Raw genomic sequence first — 24,199 nt, 5'->3', positions numbered from 1 at the left:
TTTGCTCTGAAGTTTGTTACCCACTGGGAGCTTAGTCCACTGGCAGCTATTTCTTGGAGAAGGGCCAACAAAAAATGAGTATGAATTGGGGGAACTCTCCAGTGTTATTGAACAATGCAGTTGGGATTCATTCAGCAGACTAATTACTATGTATTAAATGCACTGAATAATCACTTTGGTTTTTCTATTTTGTTATACAGTGCCTGATTTCCTCCATTTTTAATGTGATTAAAGCTATCTTTCACAGCCTGTCAAAGCTGCATTAAGAAGCATTCACAAGGCTGTCGGCTATGTCTGTTAATCTCGCCCATCTGCCTTGCCCCATCTAAAAAAGGCTTAAAATATGGTCAGATGAGGAGAGATGCAGACAGAGGATGTGAGACAGCCATTAGGACTTGGGAGGCCGGTGTGTGGTGAAGTTGGTTCACATGGTGTGGTAGGATGGAGGGTTTGTTGTCATTGTGTGTTGGGGGGAGAAAGCAGGGGGGGAGGCTCAGCTAATCTCAATGTACACATGTTGTACTTTGACAATAAAGGTTTATTATTATAATAGTAGCCTTGGGGGGGGGAATACCTGACCAGTCTCTGTTGTAAAAGTCATGCTGACTACTCGTTAGAAGCCTTGCTATACTCTAAAATACCACTGTATATTTCCCAGCATTCCCTTTCAGCAATGAGTTTAGCACCATATGCTGTTTCTTTCAGCAACTGGAGCCTGAATTTCTAGAGCTGAAGGGTATGTCATTTATGAAAGGAAGTTGAGGATATTGGGCAGCTTCAGCCTTTGAATACCCCCAGGGCAGGGGTAGGCAACCTCGGCTCTTTTATGACTCATGGACTTCAACTCCCAGAATTCCTGAGTCAGCTGAGCTGACTCAGGAATTCTGGGAGTTGAAGTCCATGAGTCATAAAAGAGCCGAGGTTGCCTACCCCTGCCCCAGGGTAACACTCAACCTCCAGATAAAGTCAGTGTCTCATTAACACACTTGCACATATCACCCGAAAAAGGGAATGGACAGAATTTGAATAAAACCTGTTTCAGACAGTTCTTAAGGCTGGGGCTTGTTACTGTTTGTTGTAAGAAAGCCGCATCGTTTTTCTTTCTGCTGCAGTACTGTAGAGATTTCTTGCTTTTCTTCCTGAAGGATTGATTCCAAGAACCAACATATCTTCAAAGTATCTCAGCGGAAGCATTGAGCTGCTGGCCCAGCTTGGACTTCAAGCGCCAAACGTAGCCTTTTCTGTCGGGTGGTGGAACATGCTTGCTCTGAGCGGGATGTAGTAGGTGGGAAGGTCAGGTATCACAGCAGACTTGCCAATAAAGAAATAATAAGTTTTTACTGACAGTTTGTCATGGCAGACACGTCCACTTATGAATCTGCCAGGTTGACGATGCATGACACAAAAGCTGGGCTTGCAAGGAGGGGAGCAAAATTCTGTAATGTAAAAAAACAAAACCCCAAAATTCTTAATTTCTGTGACACCAGAATTGATGCAAAAGAAACCCTAATGATTTGAGATAGATGGTGCTTATGTCTCTGGTGGTGGCATCCCAGGATAAGGATGGTATTAAAGAGCATTGGAAGCCTGGTGATACCAAGGACTCTTTTAATATTTAGTTACTTTTTCCACACAAACACAAGTTAATGTCTGAATGTGGGTGTCCTAACAAATATGTAATGTTGATTTCCTTTAAAGAAGGCTCAAGCTGTTGCCAGGGGGAGGTGTGAAGCTCACTCTTTTGTATTCATGATCAGAGGGGGCAGCGCGGCATAAAAGATTGTTGCTATGTCATCGTTGTGGAATTAAGACAGTTATGGACTGTTTAGTTTTAGAAAACGAATATTGAACCAACCTTTATAATTAATCCACTGGGGTTTTTTTTTTAAAAAAAAACATGCCCCTATTAAGAGCTGAATCCTAGTCAAACCATAGTTTAAGGTTTTGTTTTAGTTCTTGGGTTTGTATTTTGCCCATCCCACAAAGGTTATGGCAAACACACACGTGTATTATTTTGCTGATTCCAGTATGAAAGGTTAAGTTGTGAGAATTATTTCTCCTAGAATAAATAAATGTTTGTGCATTCCCAGATAGTCTCTGCCAGGTCTACACAGCTTCAGCCTTACCATGTCAGGAACAGCAAGCCAAGCCTGTCGTGCCCTTCTTTGCAAACCTAGGAGGAAAGCAGTTGTAGCAATTTAATGAATCCTTGTCTTGCTTATATAGTACTTGATGAACTGCCTTCATCAGCATACTTGATGAACTGCTCAGCATATCGCTGTGGGGGTCTGGCTTAAGAGATGATGGGGGATTTGGAAGTAAATGGGCTCTATACCATTTTCAAAAGCGTTAACCAGATGGAATTTTGTCTCTCCTGGTCAAAAGCTGTATGTAATTGAGCCAGACGGGCTTTCTGATCTTTAGAGACCAGCGTTGTTGAAGCCTGTCTTGGGAGCCTGAAATGAGCAAGTGGCAGAAGCCACTGCCAGAAGGGGAAAGAAAAAAAAACATTTGTAGGTCCCTCCTTCTCCCATCCTCTTACCTAGTCTTGGAGCATGCACAGCACCTGCTAATTTTCTGTGTGTGTGTGTGTGTGCGCGCGCGCGCGCACACTTGCGCCTACATGCATGCATGTCCGCGTACACATTCATGGAATTGCCCCTCCCCTTTGCAAAATCTCTTTAATTATTTAAGAGGTGGTAAAGCTGCCCATGCTTTTTAAATAAATCATTAGGACCTAAAATTGCTGCCTTGCCTGAGGGAACGCTGCGAAGCAGTGTGTATGAGGTTGGGATAAATAAGGAAGTGCAGTGGGGGGTGGGGGGGGTGGGGAAAGGCATTGGGTCAAGATTGGTGGAGCCTTGGTGGAGCAGTGGGCTAATGCCTCCTTAAGTAACACCAGCTGCCTGCAATTAGTGCAGGTTCGCATCCCACCAGGCTCAAGGTTGACTCAGCCTTCCATCCTTCCGAGGTAGGTAAAATGAGGACCCAGATTGTTGGGGGCAATAAGCTGACTTTGTAATAATGCCGCTTGGGGTGTGTGTGTGTGAAAGCCCTAATAAGCAGGCATATACATAGAATGAAGGCTACTGCTAAGCTTGTAAGCTGCCCTGAGTCTTCGGAGAAGGGCGGGATATAAATGGAATTAAAAAATTTTTAAAAAATTGGGAGGATCTCATTGAAATAAAACCCTCTTATCGCCACTCAGTTTAGCCAAGGCTGCTTTCATTTGCTCTCCACCTTTAAATCCAGCTAACTTATATCCTTTAATGATCCATACACTTTTGTTGTCTCCCCCGTCCACCCAAAGGATATGTATGGCTCAATCAAGTTATGTTTCTATAACTTTTCAGTATTGGAACTGTGGATCCCTCCCGGATACTACAAATAGATAAGGCATTGACTCTTTCCGTGTTACATTTGCTTTCTTCACCACTGAAGGAACAAGTTCACTGTAACCAAACTGGGTACCTATGAGATTTGAGAGCACGCCTTCTGGGTACAACTAGCTCTTAAAGAAGGAAATAATTTCCGTTGGCTGTGGTCTCACCGTGTACCGTATGTTGCCATATTTGAGGGTAGGAGAAGAAAACCGTAAGGTTTATGGTTCAGCTAAAAATGTATACGTGAAGCATTTTGGAAAAAATTGCAATTGTGTCTTCCCAAAAGAAAACATTGCCTTTGTGTTATTTCTTTCGGTCAGGGTGGCAATATGTTTTGACGCAAAGCATTAGGATCATATCCGAAAAAGGAAACTTAAAAAAATATATATTACAGAACTTTATATTATTTTGGATGTGCGGCATAACGAGCAGAAAGCAATCTTAAGCACTTTTGTGTCATAAGATTATAAGTGCCCTTCTTTCTATTTATTGCAAAGTGAAAATAGAGGTTGGGCAGAGGTTTCAGGGTTAGGGACTGCCCTTTGACTAAGTGCTCAGGAACAAGCCGCTCTACGCAGTTTTTATAAAACTGCCATGTCAGGTTTCTCTCCCTTCCCTTCCCTTCCCCAAATTGAATTGTCCCAGCTCAGCTAGGGGGGGGGGGGAAGGAAGGAGGGGAAAGTCTATTCAGAGGGAGGACTGTACACGGAGGCTTGCTGTGACTCAGCCTCAACCAGTTAAGTAGGCGAAGGAATAAGGTATCCCTGCTGTGTGTGGCATAGCAGTGGGGGTGGAGAGTATGGGTGGTGGCACAGCCTAACTCCACAATCAGCAACTGGCTCTGTAACCAGCTAGTTATCTCATCCCCACCGTGCCCAGACAGAATTCTTGAGGGTTAGTTCAGCATTCCCATGAACCTTGGCTTCTCTACAGAATTCTTGAGGGTCCCATGAACCTTGGCTTCTGTGCATGCCCGTGGGCTTCCCTGTGGTTCCAAGGAAGCGGAGAATACAAGAATGCGTCCCAAGTGAAGGCAGGCAGGGCTGCTGCAAGAGAATTTTACTCCTTTGAAGGCTGCTATTCTGCCCCTCCCAGCACCCAAACACTTTAGATTTGTCCTTCAAAACCCCCGGCGCCTAGAACTGGGCAAAAGGGGTATCCAAGCAACAGCCGAATGAGATTGCAGCTCTACAGGTTTTTTTATTAGCCTTCTGAAATTCCTTTTATTTCCCCTTCTGCTGCATGTGACGGCAATAAGAGAAAAATAAAACCCCAAATGTTGATGCGTAAATAGACAGTGGGCAGTAAACAGACAGCGATAAACTCAGAAGTACAGGTTCCTGCTCCTGCATTTGAGAAATGAGTGGACTTCCCACCTCAAAGGTGTCCTGGTTTCTGCAAGGTTGAATGCTGGGAGGTATAGCATCTTTCAATTTACCATCAGAGAAATAGGCTGCTTCTAGTTCAAAGCCCTCGTCGGAGGCTTTCTTGCTTTAAATCTCCTCTCAGTCATGTAGCTCTGACTAGCCCATTTGTTCTTGCAGTGAGTAGATTATATTACTGTGCTACAGTCACAGCTATAATATATATGAAATTTTCTATAAATTAACGCATATATTTCATTTATTGCCTCATGTTACAGTACTGCACTGAGAAAGGATATTTGGATGACTAAAGCAAATTTGATATACTAATAACGTTGCTTTGGCTCTAAAATCTTGCTTACATTTTAATAATCTAGGCTGCATGCTATCATCTTTGACTGTTTTTCAAACTATAGCCCTTTGGGCCAGTATCGTAGACTTTCAAGGACTTGAGTATGATACCCTTCCTTCCCCCTTTGTTCCAGCTTACAATTCAAATTGTGCTACTCACTAGGAACGCTATTGTTATTTTCTACCTAGTATGAGCTGGACCTCTTTTGCTTAGCGCCTGCAATTTTAAGGGAAAAGAGTTTCTCAGAGCATTTCTTTCCACAGTGGCCCTGCAGTTGGCTGCCTCGTACCTGTGGTTGTTCTGTGGGTGTGTTTCTTTAAGCCTTTGCATCTGCCTTTTTTTTTTAAAAAAAAATGAAACTCCAGAAGTGGCTGCTGATTTCCACAGTTGACAAACCCTGGTAGCTTGCATCGTTGGCTATCCTCACCTTTTTAAATAGGGCATTGTGTTGCTTCATTCAGTATGTGTATATGTGTGTGTGTGTGTGTGTGTTTCTTTGGTGACCAGCCTGCCTCTGAGCAAAAATATAAGCTCTTTTTCTTTTGTTGCTGAAGCAACAGCTGGCGGACATAACACATCTCCAAAAGCATCCTCTGTGCTTCTGTTCAAGTTCATGATGCCAGGGCAGAATAGGCTCTTTTATGAAGAAAAGGGCAGGTTGGGCACCAGCAGAGTCTGAGACTTAGAACGGCAGTACACAATTCTAGGAAGACAAGGAGGAGGAGAAGTTTGGAAGCAATTGTATCATAAACATCACGTGCACCGATGTCCTTTTTCCTGGGACATTTTTATAAGGGAATCTAGTCCAGAAAATGCTTGAAGTTCGTACTTTACTCTCCCTCCCTGCTTACAGTTGGTCTCCACTAGTGTATATTTTAGTAATTTTCACCTTTTCCTTTTTGCACAGCTGGAGTAAGATTTTTTGGCAGCATTCGTTTTGTTCCCCTTTTCCCCATCTGACTTCTAGTCTTAGCAAAGTGGCTTCAGGTTTGCTGAATGCTATATTTTTTAAAAAAAGCGATGCATAATGGAACTGAGGTCTCTGCTGAGCCCAGAGGTCAGATCCATACCCTTCTAGTTGAGAACTGTTGTTTATTTCCCAAAACATTTCATTTTTGTGCCTTAGCAAATGTTTAATGGAATCAGTTTGCAAAGTTATTGGTGTGAAATAGCACACACAAGCATCACACACATACCTCCTTAGCTGAATCTTTGTTGAAGTAAGCAGGTGAGAGAAAGATTTTGAAGACAGGTGATAACTGACAAAATGATTTTCCGTGTCTCCCATTGCTTCACATGTGCATTTTGAAATTTTAAAGACGGTTCACTTTTTGAAATTCCTATCTTTATAAATGGGAAAAGGTGGCCCTCAGCTTTGGTTGATGCAGATGGAACCTTACTTAAGGATAGAAATCTCCATGGCTTTGTCATTAGAATGGCTACTAGCCCTAAAATAAAACAAGATGCCATTTTCATTATTAGCGTGGGATTAGCGGTGCTGTTTTTCTTTTGATGGGGGGGTTTAGGGTATACATGAAAGTGAACTTTAAGGGAAAATATCAAAGGGGATATGTTGAAAACACTTTGTGCAGCTGTAAAGTAACTGCATTGTGTGTTTTTTACATTTCAGAATCCAGACTTTCATGGCTTCAGTGAAGATCCTGTTGTTGATGTGCTGAATATGCGTGCTGCCTTCTTCTTTGGAGTATCTATTTGCCTTGTACTGGGCACTACCTACCTGTATTATCTGCCTGATTATAAGTAAGATTCACAAGCTAAACTTTGTTTTCATTTGTGCATTGCCTTGTAAGGCTTTTGTGTGTTTTGTCTTGATGTTTTCAAAGTCCAAAACCAGTAAGTCTTCACTTCCAAGTTTTCCATCATTCCATTTATTTCTTGCTCCTTTGGGCTTCCCTATTAAATGATGTACCCCTGCCTCCACGCCGGCAAAGGTCACTAGATTTTTATTCCCATATTTGCCCGATATGTCCTTTCCTAGTAACACACTATCTTTTTTTTTAAAAAAAGCAGGGGCATTACAAAGAGGAATGGGATAAAAATAACCTTGTGAGAATCCTCTTTAAGGATCACCTAAGGATATCCCAGAACATGAGATACAGGGTACCAGCATTCCAGGGACTAGGAAATAGTTCTATTTTATCTTATGTCACCTGTATAAAAGGAAAGGGTCATCACGGATGCTTTTAAACCTACAGTATGTTACAATTTACCAAGTGTACATTTTAGCTGTACTAGTGAGCTAAAGTATAAATGCTGACCTTCTTCTCTTATAAGTGTAAACTCAGTAGTCTGAGAGGCGCATTAACTAATGAATATATGAAAGTACTCTACCATCTAGCTTTACAATGTAGATTCTTTTCATAAGCTTGGCACACCAGCAAAATATTAAACGTGCACACACAGATGTACTATTTCAGTAGGTTAGCAGAGAAGTGCAAAGCTTGAACCCTGAGAATTGCATGCGCCCCACCCCCAGAAACCTTCAAAATTCTAGTCCTGATTTTCAATGTGAGAAAGTAGAAACTTATTACCTAGAGGAATAATGTGAGTTATATTTTAGGTGTGTGCGTATCTAAATGTGCTTGTAAATGAATTGAAATTGTGTTTTATCTTTTGCCTGGTTCCTTCCATTAATTCTTGAATATATTCCAGCACAGCATTCAAACGTACACTCCCTGATCCAGAAAATGGTATGTCCCTCTATGTTAGGGGTTTTCCAGCTCTTTATGAGAAATGTTGCATAGATAAGTGTATGGGTATCTATACTGTATGAAGTTTGTTGTCTGCTTTTTTTTAATCACTATTTTTCCAAAGGGACATTTGCAGGAGTTTGAATGTGGGGAAGGTTGTATATAACAGACTCTAGCAGCCTAAACCTAACCTAACTTGCTACCCTCCGGATACGAAGGAACTGTGAGAAATTTCTTTCTCCCACCTCACAAACACACATATGTGCGCGCGCATGCACACACACACACACACACACACACAAAGATACATGCAGAGAAAGAGGGGGGGAGGGGAAGAGACAGAGATCGATTTCCATCATGTATGGAGGTTTTCACTACCTTTTGTGGCCTTTTATGGCAAGATAGGGAACGTCTGTGGAGGAGATCAGAGAGAAAGATTTAGCAGAGATGGAGGTAATTACAGAAGAAGGGGGGAAAAAAATCAAAGGTCTTGAATCTGCAACGTGGTAGGTCTGAGTCCCTGTAGGGATATCAGTGGATTTGATGGACAGAAAGCTATCAAAGCAGATTCCCTCCCACTCGGCAAGAAGCAGACATCATGCTTTGATTTGAAACTAAGACTGCTGCATTTGATGCATGCATCTGAGGCCAAAGAGGATTCTGCCTATAACTTTGCTGTTGTTCCACCCCTGACACGGCTCCAGATGAGCCCATCCCTGTGTAATATTGTGGCATGAAATTGTATCTTTCACAGGCAGGGCCTCAGTTTGGTGCCAGTTTTCACAGGTACTGAAGAAGACAGTGGCTACCATAAGCTTGGAGAGCAACTGGGACATGACAACCTTTCTTTGACCATGGAGACGTCCTCGGACAAGCGCTGGCTCTTCGGCTTTGAAACGGAGATGAGCACCGGCCCCTAGAGTCGGAAACGACTAGCACGCATGTGCGGGGGAACCTTTACCTTTAATCCAAGCATTAGCAACGTGAGGTCCCAGAGCTTTATGTGGCCCACCCCAAATCCTTATAGGCTGTTCCTAAAACCCCTTCTTTTTACAGTTGCCTAAAATGGATGAGATTGTTTCTCATTGTCTTGATTTGGCAGGCACTATCATTGCCTCACCCAACTGCCATCCTGCCCTCCTACTTTGGAAGTTGCTCTATCCTGGTTTAACCAATCCCTATTCAAGCAATGTCTCAGTTAACGTCCCCAGTACAGTTTCTATTTCTATCCTCCGCAGAATGAAAAACCGGGAAGTTTTTATATGTTTCTGTTCTATGCCACACCGTGGTGACTGTTCTTGGGTAAGGGAAGCCAAAATGAACCACCCATTAGGAATTGGGATACTTCCCTTATTACCGTAGTTTTGGTTTGGGGATGGCAAAAGTTTGGAACCATGGAAAGCTACGTTTTGAACAGAATTTGGAAAATCCAGTTTGGAGGCATTCCTTTCTTTCCTCCAGAGACTTTGAGCAGAAAAAAAAGGAACAATGTGTCTTGGCAGATGGAAAGTACTAAAAACAAACAAGAATGTCTGTTAACAACAAATCATAAGAGAAAATGGAATGAGTGATATAGTTCGGACCAAACAGAAATAAAATGAGACAGTTTATATTGCTTTTTCTAGTTTTTACTTTTTTGAAATACACCAATTGCAAGAACCAAGATCCATCCTTCCTTCCTTCCTTCCTTCCTTCCTTCCTTCCTTCCTTCTTCCTGTAACTTACAATTAAATTAGAAAATCTAGGATTACTCACACAAAGACTAGAAACTGATGAACAGTACTTACAATTAAAATAGAAAATCTAGGATTACTCACACAAAGACTAGAAAATGATGAACATAATTACAATTAAATGAGAAAATCTAGGATTACTCACACACAGACTAGAAATTGGCTAGATTAAGGTGAACAGTACTTCATTTGCATCACGAAGATTAACAATTCAAATAAGATAAAACCTTTTCATCAGTCGGACCAACTGCCTGGCTCTTTTGCCAACTGATTACAATCATGCCTGGAAGTTCTGGGAATTGTGAAAAGCAGCAAATTAAGGAAGGATGTTGTAGGTTTGTATTTTTAATTTACTTCCACCACTACCTGTTTCCAAGATCCAGGAGCCTCAAAGAGACCATTGTAACCTGGAGCATGGACTATAGAAAAGAGGGGCATCCCTGTTAAATAGCTGCATGTTCTGAGAGTACCAAAACAGAAAGAGAGTCCCTGGCAGCAATTCTGTCCTTGTCCATTTTTATGTAGAGGTAGACAGATTCATGTGACCTTAGAATTAGCCCTCTGTGCCAAGGAGTAGGGATTTCTCTTGGTGTCTGAGATAACTCATAGCATGACTTTGACTGAGAGTTCAAGATAAGCTGGCACATCTGAATGTTATGGATGGATTGTAAAGAATTTTTATAGAAACCATTCTGATAAGGAGGAAATATAAGAGTGTCAAATAGTAGGATTATCTTGCTATGGAAACCCACATAACAGAGGAGAATAAGGCATTGTGGAAAACTGTATCCAGTGCGATAGAATACAAAAAGCCTAATTCCATTGGAACCGAGAGGTAGAAAGCGTCTACTGAATGCAAATAGGTTCAAGGCTAGGTTTAGTCCCTAATAAGTTCTGGAAAGACCCTGCGTTGAAATATCAATGCTGTCCTCCCAATCTGAGCTAACTTGCTCAAGGGCCTGACAATTTGTCCTTGTCTGACCTAGAGGAATCAACGGGAAAAGGGTACAGAAGCATAGGAAAAAGATTGCACCCTGTCTCTAGGAAGTAACTGTTGTAAAGGTAAAGGTTCCCCCGCACATGCGTGCTAGTCGTTTCCAACTCTAGGGGCCGGTGCTCATCTCCGTTTCAAAGCCGAAGAGCCAGCGCTTGTCCGAGGACGTCTCCGTGGTCATGTGGCCGGCATGACTAGACGCCAAAGGCGCACAGAACGCTGTTACCTTCCCACCGTAGTGGTCCCTATTTTTCTACTTGCATTTTTACGTGCTTTCGAACTGCTAGGTTGGCAGAAGCTGGGACGAGTAACAGGCGCTCACTCTGTTACGCGGCACTCGGGATTCGACCCGCCAAACTGCCGACCTTCTGATTCAGCATCTGTCAAGGGATAATTCACATAATACTTCGGAGCTAAAGTATTTCCCTTTGCAGAAAGAATTTCAATCTTTGGTGTTTTTGTTTGTTTTTTTTCATTTAGTGAAAAGACAAGTCAAGGGGGATGTAATTGAGTTTCGTGTAATTATGCGCAGCCTAATATGTTTTTCAGTCTTCTGTGAAAGGCTGAAAGGACAAGAAATCCACAGTGGCTTCTGATCTCTCAACCGCAGCTTAAGTGAATGAAAAGTAAGCTACAGGATTGAGTGTTGCTCTCTTTGATGCAAGTTGTTCCTGCCCAACTAAACTGTAGTTAGATGGTATATATGGTATTGTGATCTTGGCATGATGTGGGAAGTCAGTATTTTCTAGTCTTAATGCTATCCTGCATTATTTCTCAAACAAGATGACAGAGTGGGAAATTGGTTAAATGTGAAATTAGAACGGCTATCATATCTGTATTAGGCAATAGAAAGAGATATTACGCAGCCTTCCAGTCTTCTTCAATTTGCTTTAACATGATTAAAACACTACAAGAATTATGTCTCCCCCAGCTCTTCTTACCCATCTAAATAAAATCGCATCTAGAAGACCTTGGCCCTCTTATAAGATGCTTATAAACCTGTAATTTTTACCATTCTTCTGCCTCTTGTTCAACTCTTAAGAAAGGAAAGCTATAGAATGGTATTTCTCAACCTTGACCATTGGAAGATGTGTGAACTTCAACTTCCAGAATTCCCAGCATGGCTGGCTGGAGAATTCTGGGAGCTGAAATCCACACGTCTTCCACACATACATTGACATAGAAAGTGGGGTTGAAAGGTAAACTTGTGGAAGGCAGAAAGCAACCAACTACACACACACACACACACACACACACACACACACACACACACACAAACTTAAAGAACTGTCCGTCTTTTACCAAACTGCACACCACAACCGCAAATCATTTTTCTACAACCCATGAAGTCTGATAAAATGCTCCTGACTGTTGTAAAGGAAGCTGTGTTTCCTCAGGATGCCAGAGAATGAGCACAATTAATGGGCTCGTCTTGTTTGCGTCTCAAAGCAGTCAATTTGGAAATTAATGTACAGACAGGAACTAGAAGATGTACTTCGGCTTAGGGCATAACTTTGGGGTTCAGCATCAGCGACCACCAGCCTTGCCCCTCCAGTCTCTGAAAGCTAGTGTGGTGCTCTGTGTAAAAGCATCCCTCCCCCAAGCATATGTCAGTTCTTCCTTCTCGCATCGGAATCTTTTCACTGTCTTTTCCGGTCCTCGCTGGATGAAAGAATTTGTTTTCAGGCAAGATAACCTATTTAGAAAGGGGGTTGTGTCAATTCACTGGCTCTCACAGGAGTTATTTTCGGGGTGCACCAGCTGGCGCTAGGTGTGCGTACGTATATATAGCCAATGGGATATAGATAGACCAGCGCCCAGAACTGGGAAGCATGTTGTTTTGGCTGGCAGGGAGAGGCCGGCTAGAGCCCGGCTTCGCTGCTGACGCACTCCGGAACCTTCTGATCAGACAGAAGCAGCTTGCAGAGTTCCTGCTCCCCGTGCGATGGAGCCTGAATAGGAACCTCATTAACAAGCTTTGCTCCCACCTTTTGCACTGAGAAAGGAATTCGGGAGCCCTGGTGGCTGTTTCTCCCGTCTCCTCAGCGCCGCGGGTTCCTATGGGAGCAGTGCAAAGCCCACTTAACTCAGTTCTCTCTTCCTTAGCTCTCTTGCTTCCAAATCTTGCTCAGGGTTTAGGTTCAGCTTGAGACGCAGATCAGCAGAGAGTTCAGAGGGGCAGGGTTGCAGCCTTGCCATGCTGCAGGCAGTATTCAAAGGTATCGCTTCCAGGTATCCTCTTCCCTTTGGGAAGGGAAATCCTCTTCCCTTTGTAATGAGGAGATGGGTGCTGATTAAGTCAGCCTAAGAGTGGTGCTTAGTTTTGGTCTGGCGTGTTATAAGTTGGCTCTGGCAGGTAATAATAGGTCTCAGTTAAACAAAACATAATATCGGATCACAGGGTGCATCGGATTACTCCTTAGCTTCAGCGAAAAGGCACATATGCACAACCCCAGCTTTACAAATCAATCTTCTTCAGCTTTACTACTTCCAAATGTAATGCAAGTACACTAACTTGTGATTCTCCCGGCCCACCCTAAGCAGGTATGCTATGAAGAATCTGAACACACTCTATCTGCCATCTTATTATTATTATTAAAGAGTTTTAAAGTTTTACAATACATTTTAAACATAAACATAACATACATTATCGAGTACATTTAAAACATAGCCCCAATTCCCCTCCCTCTCCCTCCCCCCCCGACTTCCCAGAGCTTGAATACAGGGTATTGCCTTTAACAAACTTCAACTAAAATATGCTAAATAACTATAATCAAACTTCAAATCCTATCGCACTTTAACTCCCTTAAACATAACTAAATAATAACACATCTTATCATTCTAATAATTATACTAATACTCATTCATATGCTAAATGAAACTTTTTAGTCCCGTATTTATTCTGTATATAATCAATCCATCTCCTCCACTCCAATCTTGATGCAAAATTCCAGCTAAATTTATTTATTTATTTATTTATTTATTTATTTATTTATTTATTTATTTATTTGATTTGTATACCGCCCTTCTCCCTAAGGACTCAGGGCGGTGAACAGTGACATAAATAACAGAATGCACAAATACAGATATTGAAAACAAATTAAACCCTAATTTTGCCCAAATGCAGAAGATAGTTACCTTAAAACAATAATTAAAACAGAACCCGTCAGACCAGACCGGATTGCTTAAACAGATATGTTTTTAGGTCGCGTCGGAAGGAGCGAAGGTCGGGAGCCATCCGGAGCTCAACCGGTAAACGGTTCCATAGGTCAGGTGCGCCCACAGAGAACGCCCTCCCTCTGGGAGCCACCAGACGACATTCTCCGAACGGCGGGACCCTTAGGAGGCCCTCTCTGTGGGAGCGCACTGGACGGAGGGACGTTGATGCTGGCAGCAGATGATTCCTAAGGTACTCTGGACCCATGCCATGTAGGGCTTTGAAAACCATTACCAGCACCTTGAATCTTACCCGGAGGACAACTGGGAGCCAATGCAGTTCACGGAGTAGAGGTGTAACATGGGAGTATCGGGAGACTCCCAACACAACTCTCGCGGCTGCATTCTGTACCAGTTGGAGCCTCCGAGTGGTCCTCAAGGGCAGCCCCATGTAAAGAGCATTGCAGTAGTCTAAACGAGAGGTCACGAGTGCATGGGTGACCGTACGTAGGGCATCTCGGTCTAGATAGGGCCGTAATTGGCGCACCAGGCGAACCTGGGCAAAGGCTCCCCTAGTCACAGCTGTTATGTGGTCTTCTAAGGAAAGCTGTGAATCTAAGAGGACTCCCAAGTTGCGAGCCCTATACTGTATATCAGAGAAGTGCGTTTGGGTTTGCTTTTAAAAAAAAAAAAACACCACGAAAACAAAACATTGGTACTAGGTGTGCAGTCTTATTCGCACGGTTGTGACCTGTGCTGAGCTATTTTTGTGACTGCAGATACACAATGTTAAGCCAGCGGCAAGGCTTCAGGGTTGATTCTTCTTAAGCATTCATCTTCTCTGGATTGATGGAGACTCTTCCTCTCTTCTTTCTCCACCATCATCATCCCCATCCCACCTTTTCATCTTTTCTTGCTGCGCCTCTGCAGCAAGCCTATTTGTGCCGCCTTCTACTTTTTTTTTCATTGTTCCGGCTTTGGCTTTGCTTTCATAGGTTTGTTTTTGTCTTCTGCTGTTCTTTCCTGGACTGCTCCAGTTTTTTTTCCCTTCCCCCCCCCACTTTCCCCCCCCCCTACTGCCATCTACAGTATTTCTCTGTGCTCTTATTCTTATGGTTAATTCCTGGCCATTCCTGTTTCAAATCACTGCCTGCCTGCTTTGTACGCCTTTTTAATCACTAAAGGAAATAATTAAGAGAAGCAAACTCTATTTCACACCCAGTTGTTTCCTGTAATTTATGCCTTATATCTTCATGATACATATGTACATACATACTTCTTCATCACCCTCACCACCCAAATAACTTCTCGGAGCTGGGGATTAAGAGATTTGCTTATTAAACCAAGTTTTTTTTGTTTTGTTTTTAAAAGCAGCTGACAGAGGGTTTTGTTGTTGTTGTTGTTAGTTGCGAAGTCGTGTCCGACCCATCGCGACCCCATGGGCAACGTTCCTCCAGACCTTCCTGTCCTCTAACATCTTCTGGAGTCCATTTAAGCTCACGCCTACTGCTTCAGTGACTCCATCCAGCCACCTCATTCTCTGTCGTCCCCTTCTTCTATTGCCCTCAACCTTTCCCAGCATTAGGCTCTTCTCCAGTGAGTCCTTCCTTCTCATTAGGTGGCCAGATTATTTGAGTTTTAGCTTCAGGATCCGGCCTTCTAAAGAGCAGTCAGGGTTGATCTCCTCTAGGACTGACCGGTTTGATTGCCTTGCAGTCCAAGGGACTCACAGGAGTCTTCTCCAGCACCATAGTTCAAAGGCCTCAATTCTTTGGCTCTCAGCCTTTCTTATGGTCCAACTTTCACTGCCATACATTGCAACTGAGAAGACCATAGCCTTGACTGTACGCACTTTTGTTGACAGAGGGTTTAGTCAGTTCCAAAGGAATTGCCTTCATTCTCCTTTTCTGTGAACCCTCATACAGTGCTCTGCCATCACTACTAACCATGGAGAGTCATCTTCATCTGCTTGAAGTCAGAACTCCGAAAGCAATATCAAGGAATGGAGGAAGCTAGTGGATTCACCAAGCCTAGGCGACAGGTTTTTAGGAATGCTGGGCAACGCTGAGCAAATTGCATGCGAGTTCATCCAATTTTGGCTCGGCGGTGCAGAATGCTTGGTACTCTGTTCTAAATGGTGAAATGATACAACGAAAGGAAAGACAAGCGAGCTTTTGAGCAGACCGAGGGTCCCCAGGCCCAAATGAGTTTAACGTTTGCAAAGGAAAGTTGGGTGGTGAGCCAAACACAATTTGTGCTTCCGAGCGAAAATGCCACTCTACCTTTCCTGCGCCAGAAAAGGCTAGGAACCTTGAGAGGGAAACAATTCAGAGCTAGGGTTGCTTGGAAATGTAATAGGTAGCCTAGATAGAATATTTGCTGCTGTAACTTGCGCTGGTTTTTACACATGAATAATCCTTTCCTGTGACTGCTGCTTGCTGTGAAAAAACACTAAAGGGCAGCAGGAAATCTCTTTTGCCTACTTACGGCAACCACAGCTCTGCGGCTCGGCTGGGTATCTCTTCTTCAGGATCTCAGTCTCCCCCTCCCTCCCCCCCCCATCTTCCTGACATGTAACCTTCTGACTTATGCAGGTGTCTGATTCAGATGATGAGAAGAATGCTGGGTCTATAGTCTGACCTTTGCCCCGACTGTGCCCTGATCCAGGCACACACATCAATGGGAGGAAGCTTGGCAAAAGGCTGGAGGACCTCTCTCTGTATTCCAGGGAGGCATCTGATTGCGAGAAGTAACTTATCTCTAATTGATGGGGGGGTCTCATTAGTGAGGCCCTTGGGGTAATAAACACCACCGCTGCAGCCAGCATCTCTGACTGCCTAGTTCAGGAGGTAGAGGAGGGGGAACCACAGGGAATCGGGCTACCAGCTTTTGGAGAGGACAGGTTAAGGAAGAAAAAGATGCGGACAAACCCATGCTGGGATGAGAAGTTCTGCTCTTCTGATACAATTCCCTGGAATCACACAGGTAATACAACTCCTCGGAAGAGCTTAGGGTAGAGGGGGAACTCTTCTGTTTTGCAGATGGCAGACTGAGTCAGGAGGTCTGGTCGGATTCTGCTGCTGGCAGAGGGCCGCTGTGGCCCCTGGTCTTGCGTGCCTTTGTCTATCACCCCCAACCCTTGGGGCCATGGTGGAGCTCTGCTCCGTGTGTGCCGCGTCTCCTTTCACTTCTGCGCTTTCCGCATGCCTCCTGAGCGTAAGATAGCACGCTTCGTCGGCCCTCGGTACATATTTAATGGGAGATTTCAGTGCTCGTAAGGGGCATCGAATATTGTACCGATTGGCGGGGGAGAAGAAGGGAGTAATCTGATCTTTTAAGTCTGCCCCTTGGAACTTCCTCCCGGCTGGCTTCTGTTTTCCTTTCCTTTTGAAGGCTGTTGCTGATGAGTGATGCTCTCCTCTCTACTTTCCTTCCTTCTTAACACCCTTCTTCTCGCAGAAGTGTTTTCCCTGCCACAGAAACGCCTTTCTGCCACCGTTCCTGATTCAGCTGCTCATTGGTCCGGCACTTTTTTTTTATCTCTGGAATTACTGCAGTCCCATTTGCCTACCGGAGGGGCTCAGATAACAGCTCGCAACCCAGCCTTTAATATTTGGCTTAATGAGCTGACGAGGCAGATCTTCTGTCACTGCCGAATGAGGAATAATAATTAAAAGTTGCTGGAGGCCAAGGTTTGGCATTGCTGTTCTGGAGTGCAGAACATCAAGACCCGTAATTGAAAGAACGGACTCCCTGGCCCCTTACGCCTCTTTCCGGCAAATTCAGGTGGTAGAGCAGACTGATTTGTCCTGACAAAGTGCGGATCCTTCAGAAAGCAGTGCAGCATGGGTGGTAGGTACATATTAACATATGTTGTGTAACTCAGGGGTCCCCATACCCTGGTCTATGAACCAGCAACCGGGCCGCACAAACAAGCAAAGCCCATCTGCGGGATGCGGGCAGTATGCAAAAGCACGCCCCCTCTGGTCCACGGAAAACCCTTTCTCCACGGCATCGGTCCCTGGCGCCCAAAAGGTTAGGGGCCTCTGGTGTCACTGATCAGCACAATGCAAAATGCTGATGCTCTAATGATGCCCTTCTTTTGCGTCTTGTCTTCTACTGTATAATACCCAAAATGTTTCCCACACTGCCCTCTGCTGGGAGTGGAGGGTTTATTCTTTCCCCACATTTGATCTGGGTTATGTCTGGGCTGTCTATCCACCTTTCTCGACCCGGCAGCCTCAAGCCATGTTGGACGGCAACTTCCCTGATTTTTGTGGGCAAGGTATAATGGGAGTTGAAATCAAACACATCTGGGGGAAACAGGTTGGGGAGGGCTGGTTTGCCTTTGCTTGGAGGGAGAGAGTCCTGATTGCTTTGAGGGCAGGAAGAAGGATATAAAAGTAACATGGTTTACAATTATATTGTTGACTGAAATTCACATTTCAGTCCCGCCATTTTGAGGTTTCACTTTGAGGCGAAAAGTATCAGTAGAAACCAACTATCTAGTACTATTCAAAATTACAGTAAAAACAGTTTAAGCATAAACCTACCCACCCACCGACCCCCCAAAGTGGTAAGAAAACAGAAAAGGCTTCAAGCAGGGCACTCCTTAAACACTCATGCTTAAGAAGTGGAGGCGGGTTCGGACCTTCCTGTCTCTGAGCTTCCCGATTGTTTTATTAAAGAGAATAGAATTATCTATTGTTGCTTTTATAATAATAATAATAATAATAATAATAATAATAATAATAATAATAATAATAATAATTTTATTTGTATACCGCCCTTCTCCCGAAGGACTCAGGGCGCCCCCCCCATGTTAACTTCCTGCCACCAAAACTTTGGTCATCCTTATGATTTGTCAGAGGAGCAAGGTGAAAACAAACCATGGTTAAAACATCCATGGTTTATTTTAATCTTGCTTTGTTGACAGATCATAACATTCTGGTAATGCTGAATTACAAAGTATGACTTACAAGCCCCAGTGGCTGGATCCACCATTGTATAATGCCAGAGCACATGAAAGCCGGCTGGGTAACTTTGAGCCAGTCATTCTAAGTGAGCCCAACCCATCTCACAAGATTGTTGTGAGAAAAATAGGAGGAGAAATAAATATTAGATATGTTTGCCACCTTGAGTATTTGTATAATGATGATCATGATCATGATCATGATCATGATGGCAGATAGATAGATAGATAGATAGATAGATAGATAGATAGATAGATAGATAGATAGACAGACAGACAGACAGACAGACAGACAGACAGACAGACAGATAAATGCCCACAAAACATGTTTTCCACCCTTTTCATAATGACAGCCTTCCTGTTAAACTAGGGCTCTCAAAGGAACAAGAGTTTTCCAGCTTTATTGGCCACTGGGCATATTTAGCTTGCTGAGAGCAACTTGGGTCAAGATACAAGATGGAAGAGAACAAAAGAACACAGTTGGAAGGGACCTTGGAGGTCTTCTAGTCCAGCCCCCTGCTCAAGCAGTAGACCCCATTCCAGAAGAGTGGCTGTCCAGTCTCTCCTAAAAGACCTCCCCTGATGACTGTCCAGTCTCTCCTTAAAGACCTCCCCTGATGAATCGCCCACACCTTCTGAAGGCCAGCTGTTCCACTGGTTAATTGTCCTCACTGCTAGGAAGTTTCTCCTTAACTCCAGGCTGCTTCTCTCCTTGATTCGTTTCCATCCATAGTTTCCTGCCCTGCCCTCTGGTGCTTTGGAAAATAGGTTGACCACAACCCCCCACCACCACCAATCCCCCTCTCTTCTTTTTGGCAGCCTCCCAAATGTTGGAACACTGCTATCATGTCACCCTTGGTCCTTCTTTTTCACTTTCAACTGCAACTTAAAAAATTAAAACTTAAGTTCCACTTCTTTTCAAACGGGTGGACCTGCCTGTAGAGCAAGCAGTAGGTTATACAACAGTAAGAGATTTCAGCCAGCTGCTTAGTATTCCACACTCACCTTACTGGGGAACCTGAGCAGGTCGAGCTGGGGGATCCCCTGAGAAAAGCAATTTAGCAATGTCGGGTAGGAAATGAAGCTCTAAGGCAGAAGGGGATTTTACTGCAGAAAGATGATGATGTGTCAAAGTTGGAGGGACAGACGGAGGTAGAAGGTAGAAAGGTAGAAGAAGCAGGTAGGGGTCCTTTGCCTTTAGGACATGAATCCCATTGTCTGTTTGCTGGCTGCAACGAGTGGAAACAAAAATTTCTCCCATGATAGGGTTTTGAGTCACGTTCCAGTTGGACAAACCAGTTAATTCCTAGTAGACCGAATTAACTGTGAATTATATGTAGGATGCGTGTGCTTGCATGCTCAGAAAAGTTCTTTATTGGGTTGGGGTGATGAGAAGTGTTGAGAAGGAAAGTGGATAGACCGTGGTTTAGAGTTGGCTTTGTTGTACTAGAATAGCGTGATATCCCAAGACTGGGAAGAATGTAAGGCAGACATGTCAAACACAAGGCCCGGAGCCCAGATCCGGCCCGCGAAGTGGTTTCATGTGGCCCGCGAAGCCATCCTGGAAACAGGGAGGGAACGGCCCCCACTGCCTTGGCCCAGAGACCCTCCTTCTGCCAGAGACCCTCAGATCTGTCCCACTCCTGCCCAGGCCCCCATAGGCACCTTTGATGCGAACGATGTAGAGCTGGCCACGCCCACCCAGTAGGCCATATGCACTCTAGCCACGCCCACCCAGTAGGCCACGCCCACCCCGGCCATACCCACCCGGCCCCCTGAGGGCAACCGCAATGCTGATGCGGCCCTCAATGAAATTGAGTTTGACACCCCTGATGTAAGGCATCCTCTCTCCTTCCTTCTCTCTGTTGGATTTGCTTGACTTTCTGCTTTTCCCCTTGCTTCAAGAGGAGGAAGCAGCAGGCGTTTATAAACTAGGCCAGGCCCCACTATTGCTTTCTAATTCATGAAAGCAGATGGCTGGCTCTCTAGATTTTAGATTTATGTAATATATACATACAAATCGTGTGGCTCAAATTAGCCACTTGGGCATCTCATGTCAGCCTCGCTCTTTCTGGTTGAACTGATTAAGTTCAAGCAGGAAACTCAAGGATCAAGTGATCTGGCATGGTCCAAACGTGGAATAGAAAAAGCTTAGGCAGACAGAATTAATGAAAAACCCCAACCCGAGATCTCCCTTCCACTTGTTATTTTGATCTTTCTGTGGGTGGCCCTTCCCCAAATCCCGTGAACTGGAACAGAACTGTGCAAGCGGCAGGTTGATGACTTCTTGACGAAGCACTAATTAAGGCAAGCAGCTTTGCGCTTCATCTCGGCACAGTGTAATTAATGCTGTGGCTTTGATTGGGTTCGTACTCTTCACTTCGTCTGCCGATGGCATGTCAAAGATGCTACGGACAAAGCAGCTGGCAGTGCTGCTTAGAAGCTCTGCTAGAGCGTGCTGTGTAAGAAGAAAACAGTCCTTGGTAAGTGGCGGGACCTGGATGGGCCAGTATGAGCGCTACGTGGTCTTTCTGTTCCTTTTAAGAGTCTTTATATCTTTTTTATATCCAGAGACATGAGCCACACTTGGCTTCAGTCTAGCCAAGCTAAATTCTACGTCTTGGGTAGTTTTAGCTGAATCAAATTTCTTCAAGTCCTCAGAGTCATAAAAAGTCTCCACTTTGAGGAATGGATTTTTGCACATGGCTTGCCAATTCCATTCTTTCTGGGAACTTCGAATGTAGCTTGTCCGCTATTCCATTTTTCCTTCTTCCAAAGAAACACAAATTCTGTAATTTCTTCCTGTCTTATCTATAGCAACAAAAACACTGATTCCAGTTAAAGCACGCAGCTTGAACAAATGATGTAATAGGCACATTTGCATCAGTATGAAATAAAGAACATTTCTGTAATGCGGTGTCTAATTTTTTTTTTAGAAATGTTGTAGTTTATTCCATGCGTATTACCCAATATACATCCTGTTTCTCTGCTCACCAAGGCAAATTAATACCTAGCAGTTCTTGTGGCTGTTTTCCCTGGAGTAGGATCAAACATCTACATAACCGCTTCTGGATGATACTTCTTCATAATTGACTCAGAACTTCTTCTTTTCCCCCCCTGTAGGCAGCATCTTTGGGCTCGCCGGGAAGCTGAACGAAGAGTTAAGCAGCGAACTGAACAAGGACTGCCCATCATTTCCTCTTATTACTTTGACCCTAGCAAGATTGTGCTGCCTCCTGAGGAAGAGGAATGATCACTTTAATGTTTACTTGTATGTTGAGAATAAACCTCTGAGCTATCTATCCTGGATGCCAGCATTCTGTTATTTCTCTTCTCTGTGGAGATTGAGTGAAAGAGATTTAGCTACTTGGTCTTCTTACTGTATGGAACAAGACAGGTGTTGCTTTCCAGGGGGAGTTATTGCTTTGCCCATGTGTACCTACTTTTAGTACTAGGTATCAATATCCTACCTGCAGCGCTGGGGCAAGAACTGCATGCATGAGGCCTTCCAGGGTGAGAAGAGAAATTGAGCCATAAAGCAGAATATTTCCAACACATTCTGGACCTGATAAAGGGTGTAAACATCAGAATTGAGAATTTTAGCTATATTTTCTTTGGGGAGAGGGGCATAATGGAGGGATTCTTGCCAGCCTTCTCCTTAAAGCTATTGAGAATCTAGTCGAATTTGGCTGCACCATCCAATCCCTGGCATAATTGTACCCTGAGCAGATGGCTCTGCCCGGTGCCTTCCAGTGGAGGGCTATATATCTATATCGCTGCCCATTTTTGCCGTAGCTCAACTTGCTCCTTCTGCCTACGGTGCCTACCTCATAGCCAGCCAATCTGGCATGATCATATTACTGGCAACAAGCCTGGAATCTGGTTCTCAGGAGTCCTGGCTTTGTTGGAATTTGATAAATGCTGCTTGTTGGCCACACAAAGATGTAGGTATTGTGCGCAGTTATTGGTACTGCTATCAGATTAATCCTTCTGGCAGGTCTGTTAGGTCTTTAAGGAGCATGTTAAGCAGAAAACCAACAGCCATGCTGTTACATCACTTGCATTCTGTTGTTTCTGTTGGAATTTTGTCTGCTGCACCTGTTTTTGGAAACACAAGAGCCTGGCTATGGAAGGAGAGGTGCAACCAAAAGAACAGCTCCTATTTAGGCAGAGATTTCTGGGCCCTGTTTAGTCATTTCCCTTGAAAATGTTTGTGTCATATTTATGTTTTAAAAATCAAGGGTGTTGTCACTCTCTGCCCCACTTTGTGGTTTTGAGGGAGAATAAGAGTGTTGCACATGCCTCCTCAATTTCCTGACTGAAAGGTAGGATATAATTCCAATAAATAAAGTGCAGATGTACAAGACACTTTTGAGGTGCAATTCTTTTGCCTTGTTTGCCACTGCAGCCTTTTTTATGTTAGATTGTGTAGGGAAAAAACCATCATTTTTGCCAGATATGTGTGGTTGTATAACTTTTATCATACTAGCTAAAAGGAAGAGAGAGCACGTTATGCTATGTACTTTCTATCCCTACCCCGCCCCCATCTTTTATTTTACTGAAGAGGTGAAACAAAAGGAAAAAGCAAGGCTTTTATACCATTCATAGAATTGAAATACAGGTAGTCCAAAACTTGTAACCATTTATTTAGCAATTATTCAGAGTTGTGACAGCACTGAAAAAAGTGACTTATGGCCTGCTGTCAACATCCAGGTCGAGAATCCAAATAAAACTCCAGTTTCATTCCGTTTCCGAAAAGTTTACTGTTTATTGAATACACTGCATGGTTATGTCAAAGTAAAACTAACTCTGAAGTTCCATCACCAATTCCTAGACTTAAACAATAATTTTCCCAGTCAAACCCCCAACATCTTATGTACCAACAAGTTCACTTTGTTATGGGAACCATCTGCTTCAAATCCACACCTGTTCTGGTGTCCTTGACAAGGCTTCAGGCTCCCAGTCTTCCACTCTCCTTACCTACTTGAAAGTAACACCTCCCCACCTTAATCTAAAGGCAAGTTGAAAGGCAGAGGCATATAGCTGCCAAAGTTTCATCATTGACACCTGTCCTTGTGTTTACTTCTATAAAGGGCTTGGTAATTAGCATATATTTACAACTGTTGCATGTCCCAGGTTCATGTAATTGTAATTTGTGACCTTCCCAGCTGGTTTCCAACAACCAAAATCAATGGGAAAAACCAGATTCACTTAACAACTTCGCAATTCATTTAACAGCTATGGGAAAAAGACTGTAAAATCAGGCACGGCCTTCTCAATTACCACTTCAGTAACAGATCTTCCATTCCCAATTGTGATTATAAGTCTACCTGTAAGTAGCTGAAGTTGAAAAGGAGCACAATTACTTAATGGTTTAGATGGGCAGGGTGACCTCATAACTTTTATTCCTCCCTCTCACCCTACTGGAGAAAACTGAGGATGATACAGGAGGCCTGTTATCATGTATTATCGGATAATGAGGACTCCAACACCCATCATTTCCGACCATTGGCCATACTAACGAGCTGATGGAA

The 24,199-nt window shown here is 43.7% G+C and overlaps 1 protein-coding gene across 1 annotated transcript in view; it reads left to right on the top strand.

Moving 5' to 3' along the window:
- NDUFB11 (NADH:ubiquinone oxidoreductase subunit B11) overlaps nt 1-21,966 on the top strand; it is a 50,415-nt gene extending 28,449 nt beyond the window's left edge. The window contains exons 2-3 of the mRNA XM_081317624.1: nt 6,730-6,860; nt 21,789-21,966. Of these exons, the coding sequence (XP_081173750.1) occupies nt 6,730-6,860; nt 21,789-21,918 (261 nt within the window). The 3' untranslated portion in view covers nt 21,919-21,966. The remainder of the gene's footprint in view (nt 1-6,729; nt 6,861-21,788) is intronic.
- The last annotated feature ends 2,233 nt before the right edge of the window (nt 21,967-24,199 follow it).

This window comes from Vipera berus, assembly GCF_964194415.1.
Source record: "Vipera berus genome assembly, chromosome: 2".
Lineage (NCBI taxonomy): Eukaryota > Metazoa > Chordata > Lepidosauria > Squamata > Viperidae > Vipera > Vipera berus.
Note: the sequence above shows the minus strand (reverse complement) of the source record. Positions and strands in the feature narration are given on the sequence as shown.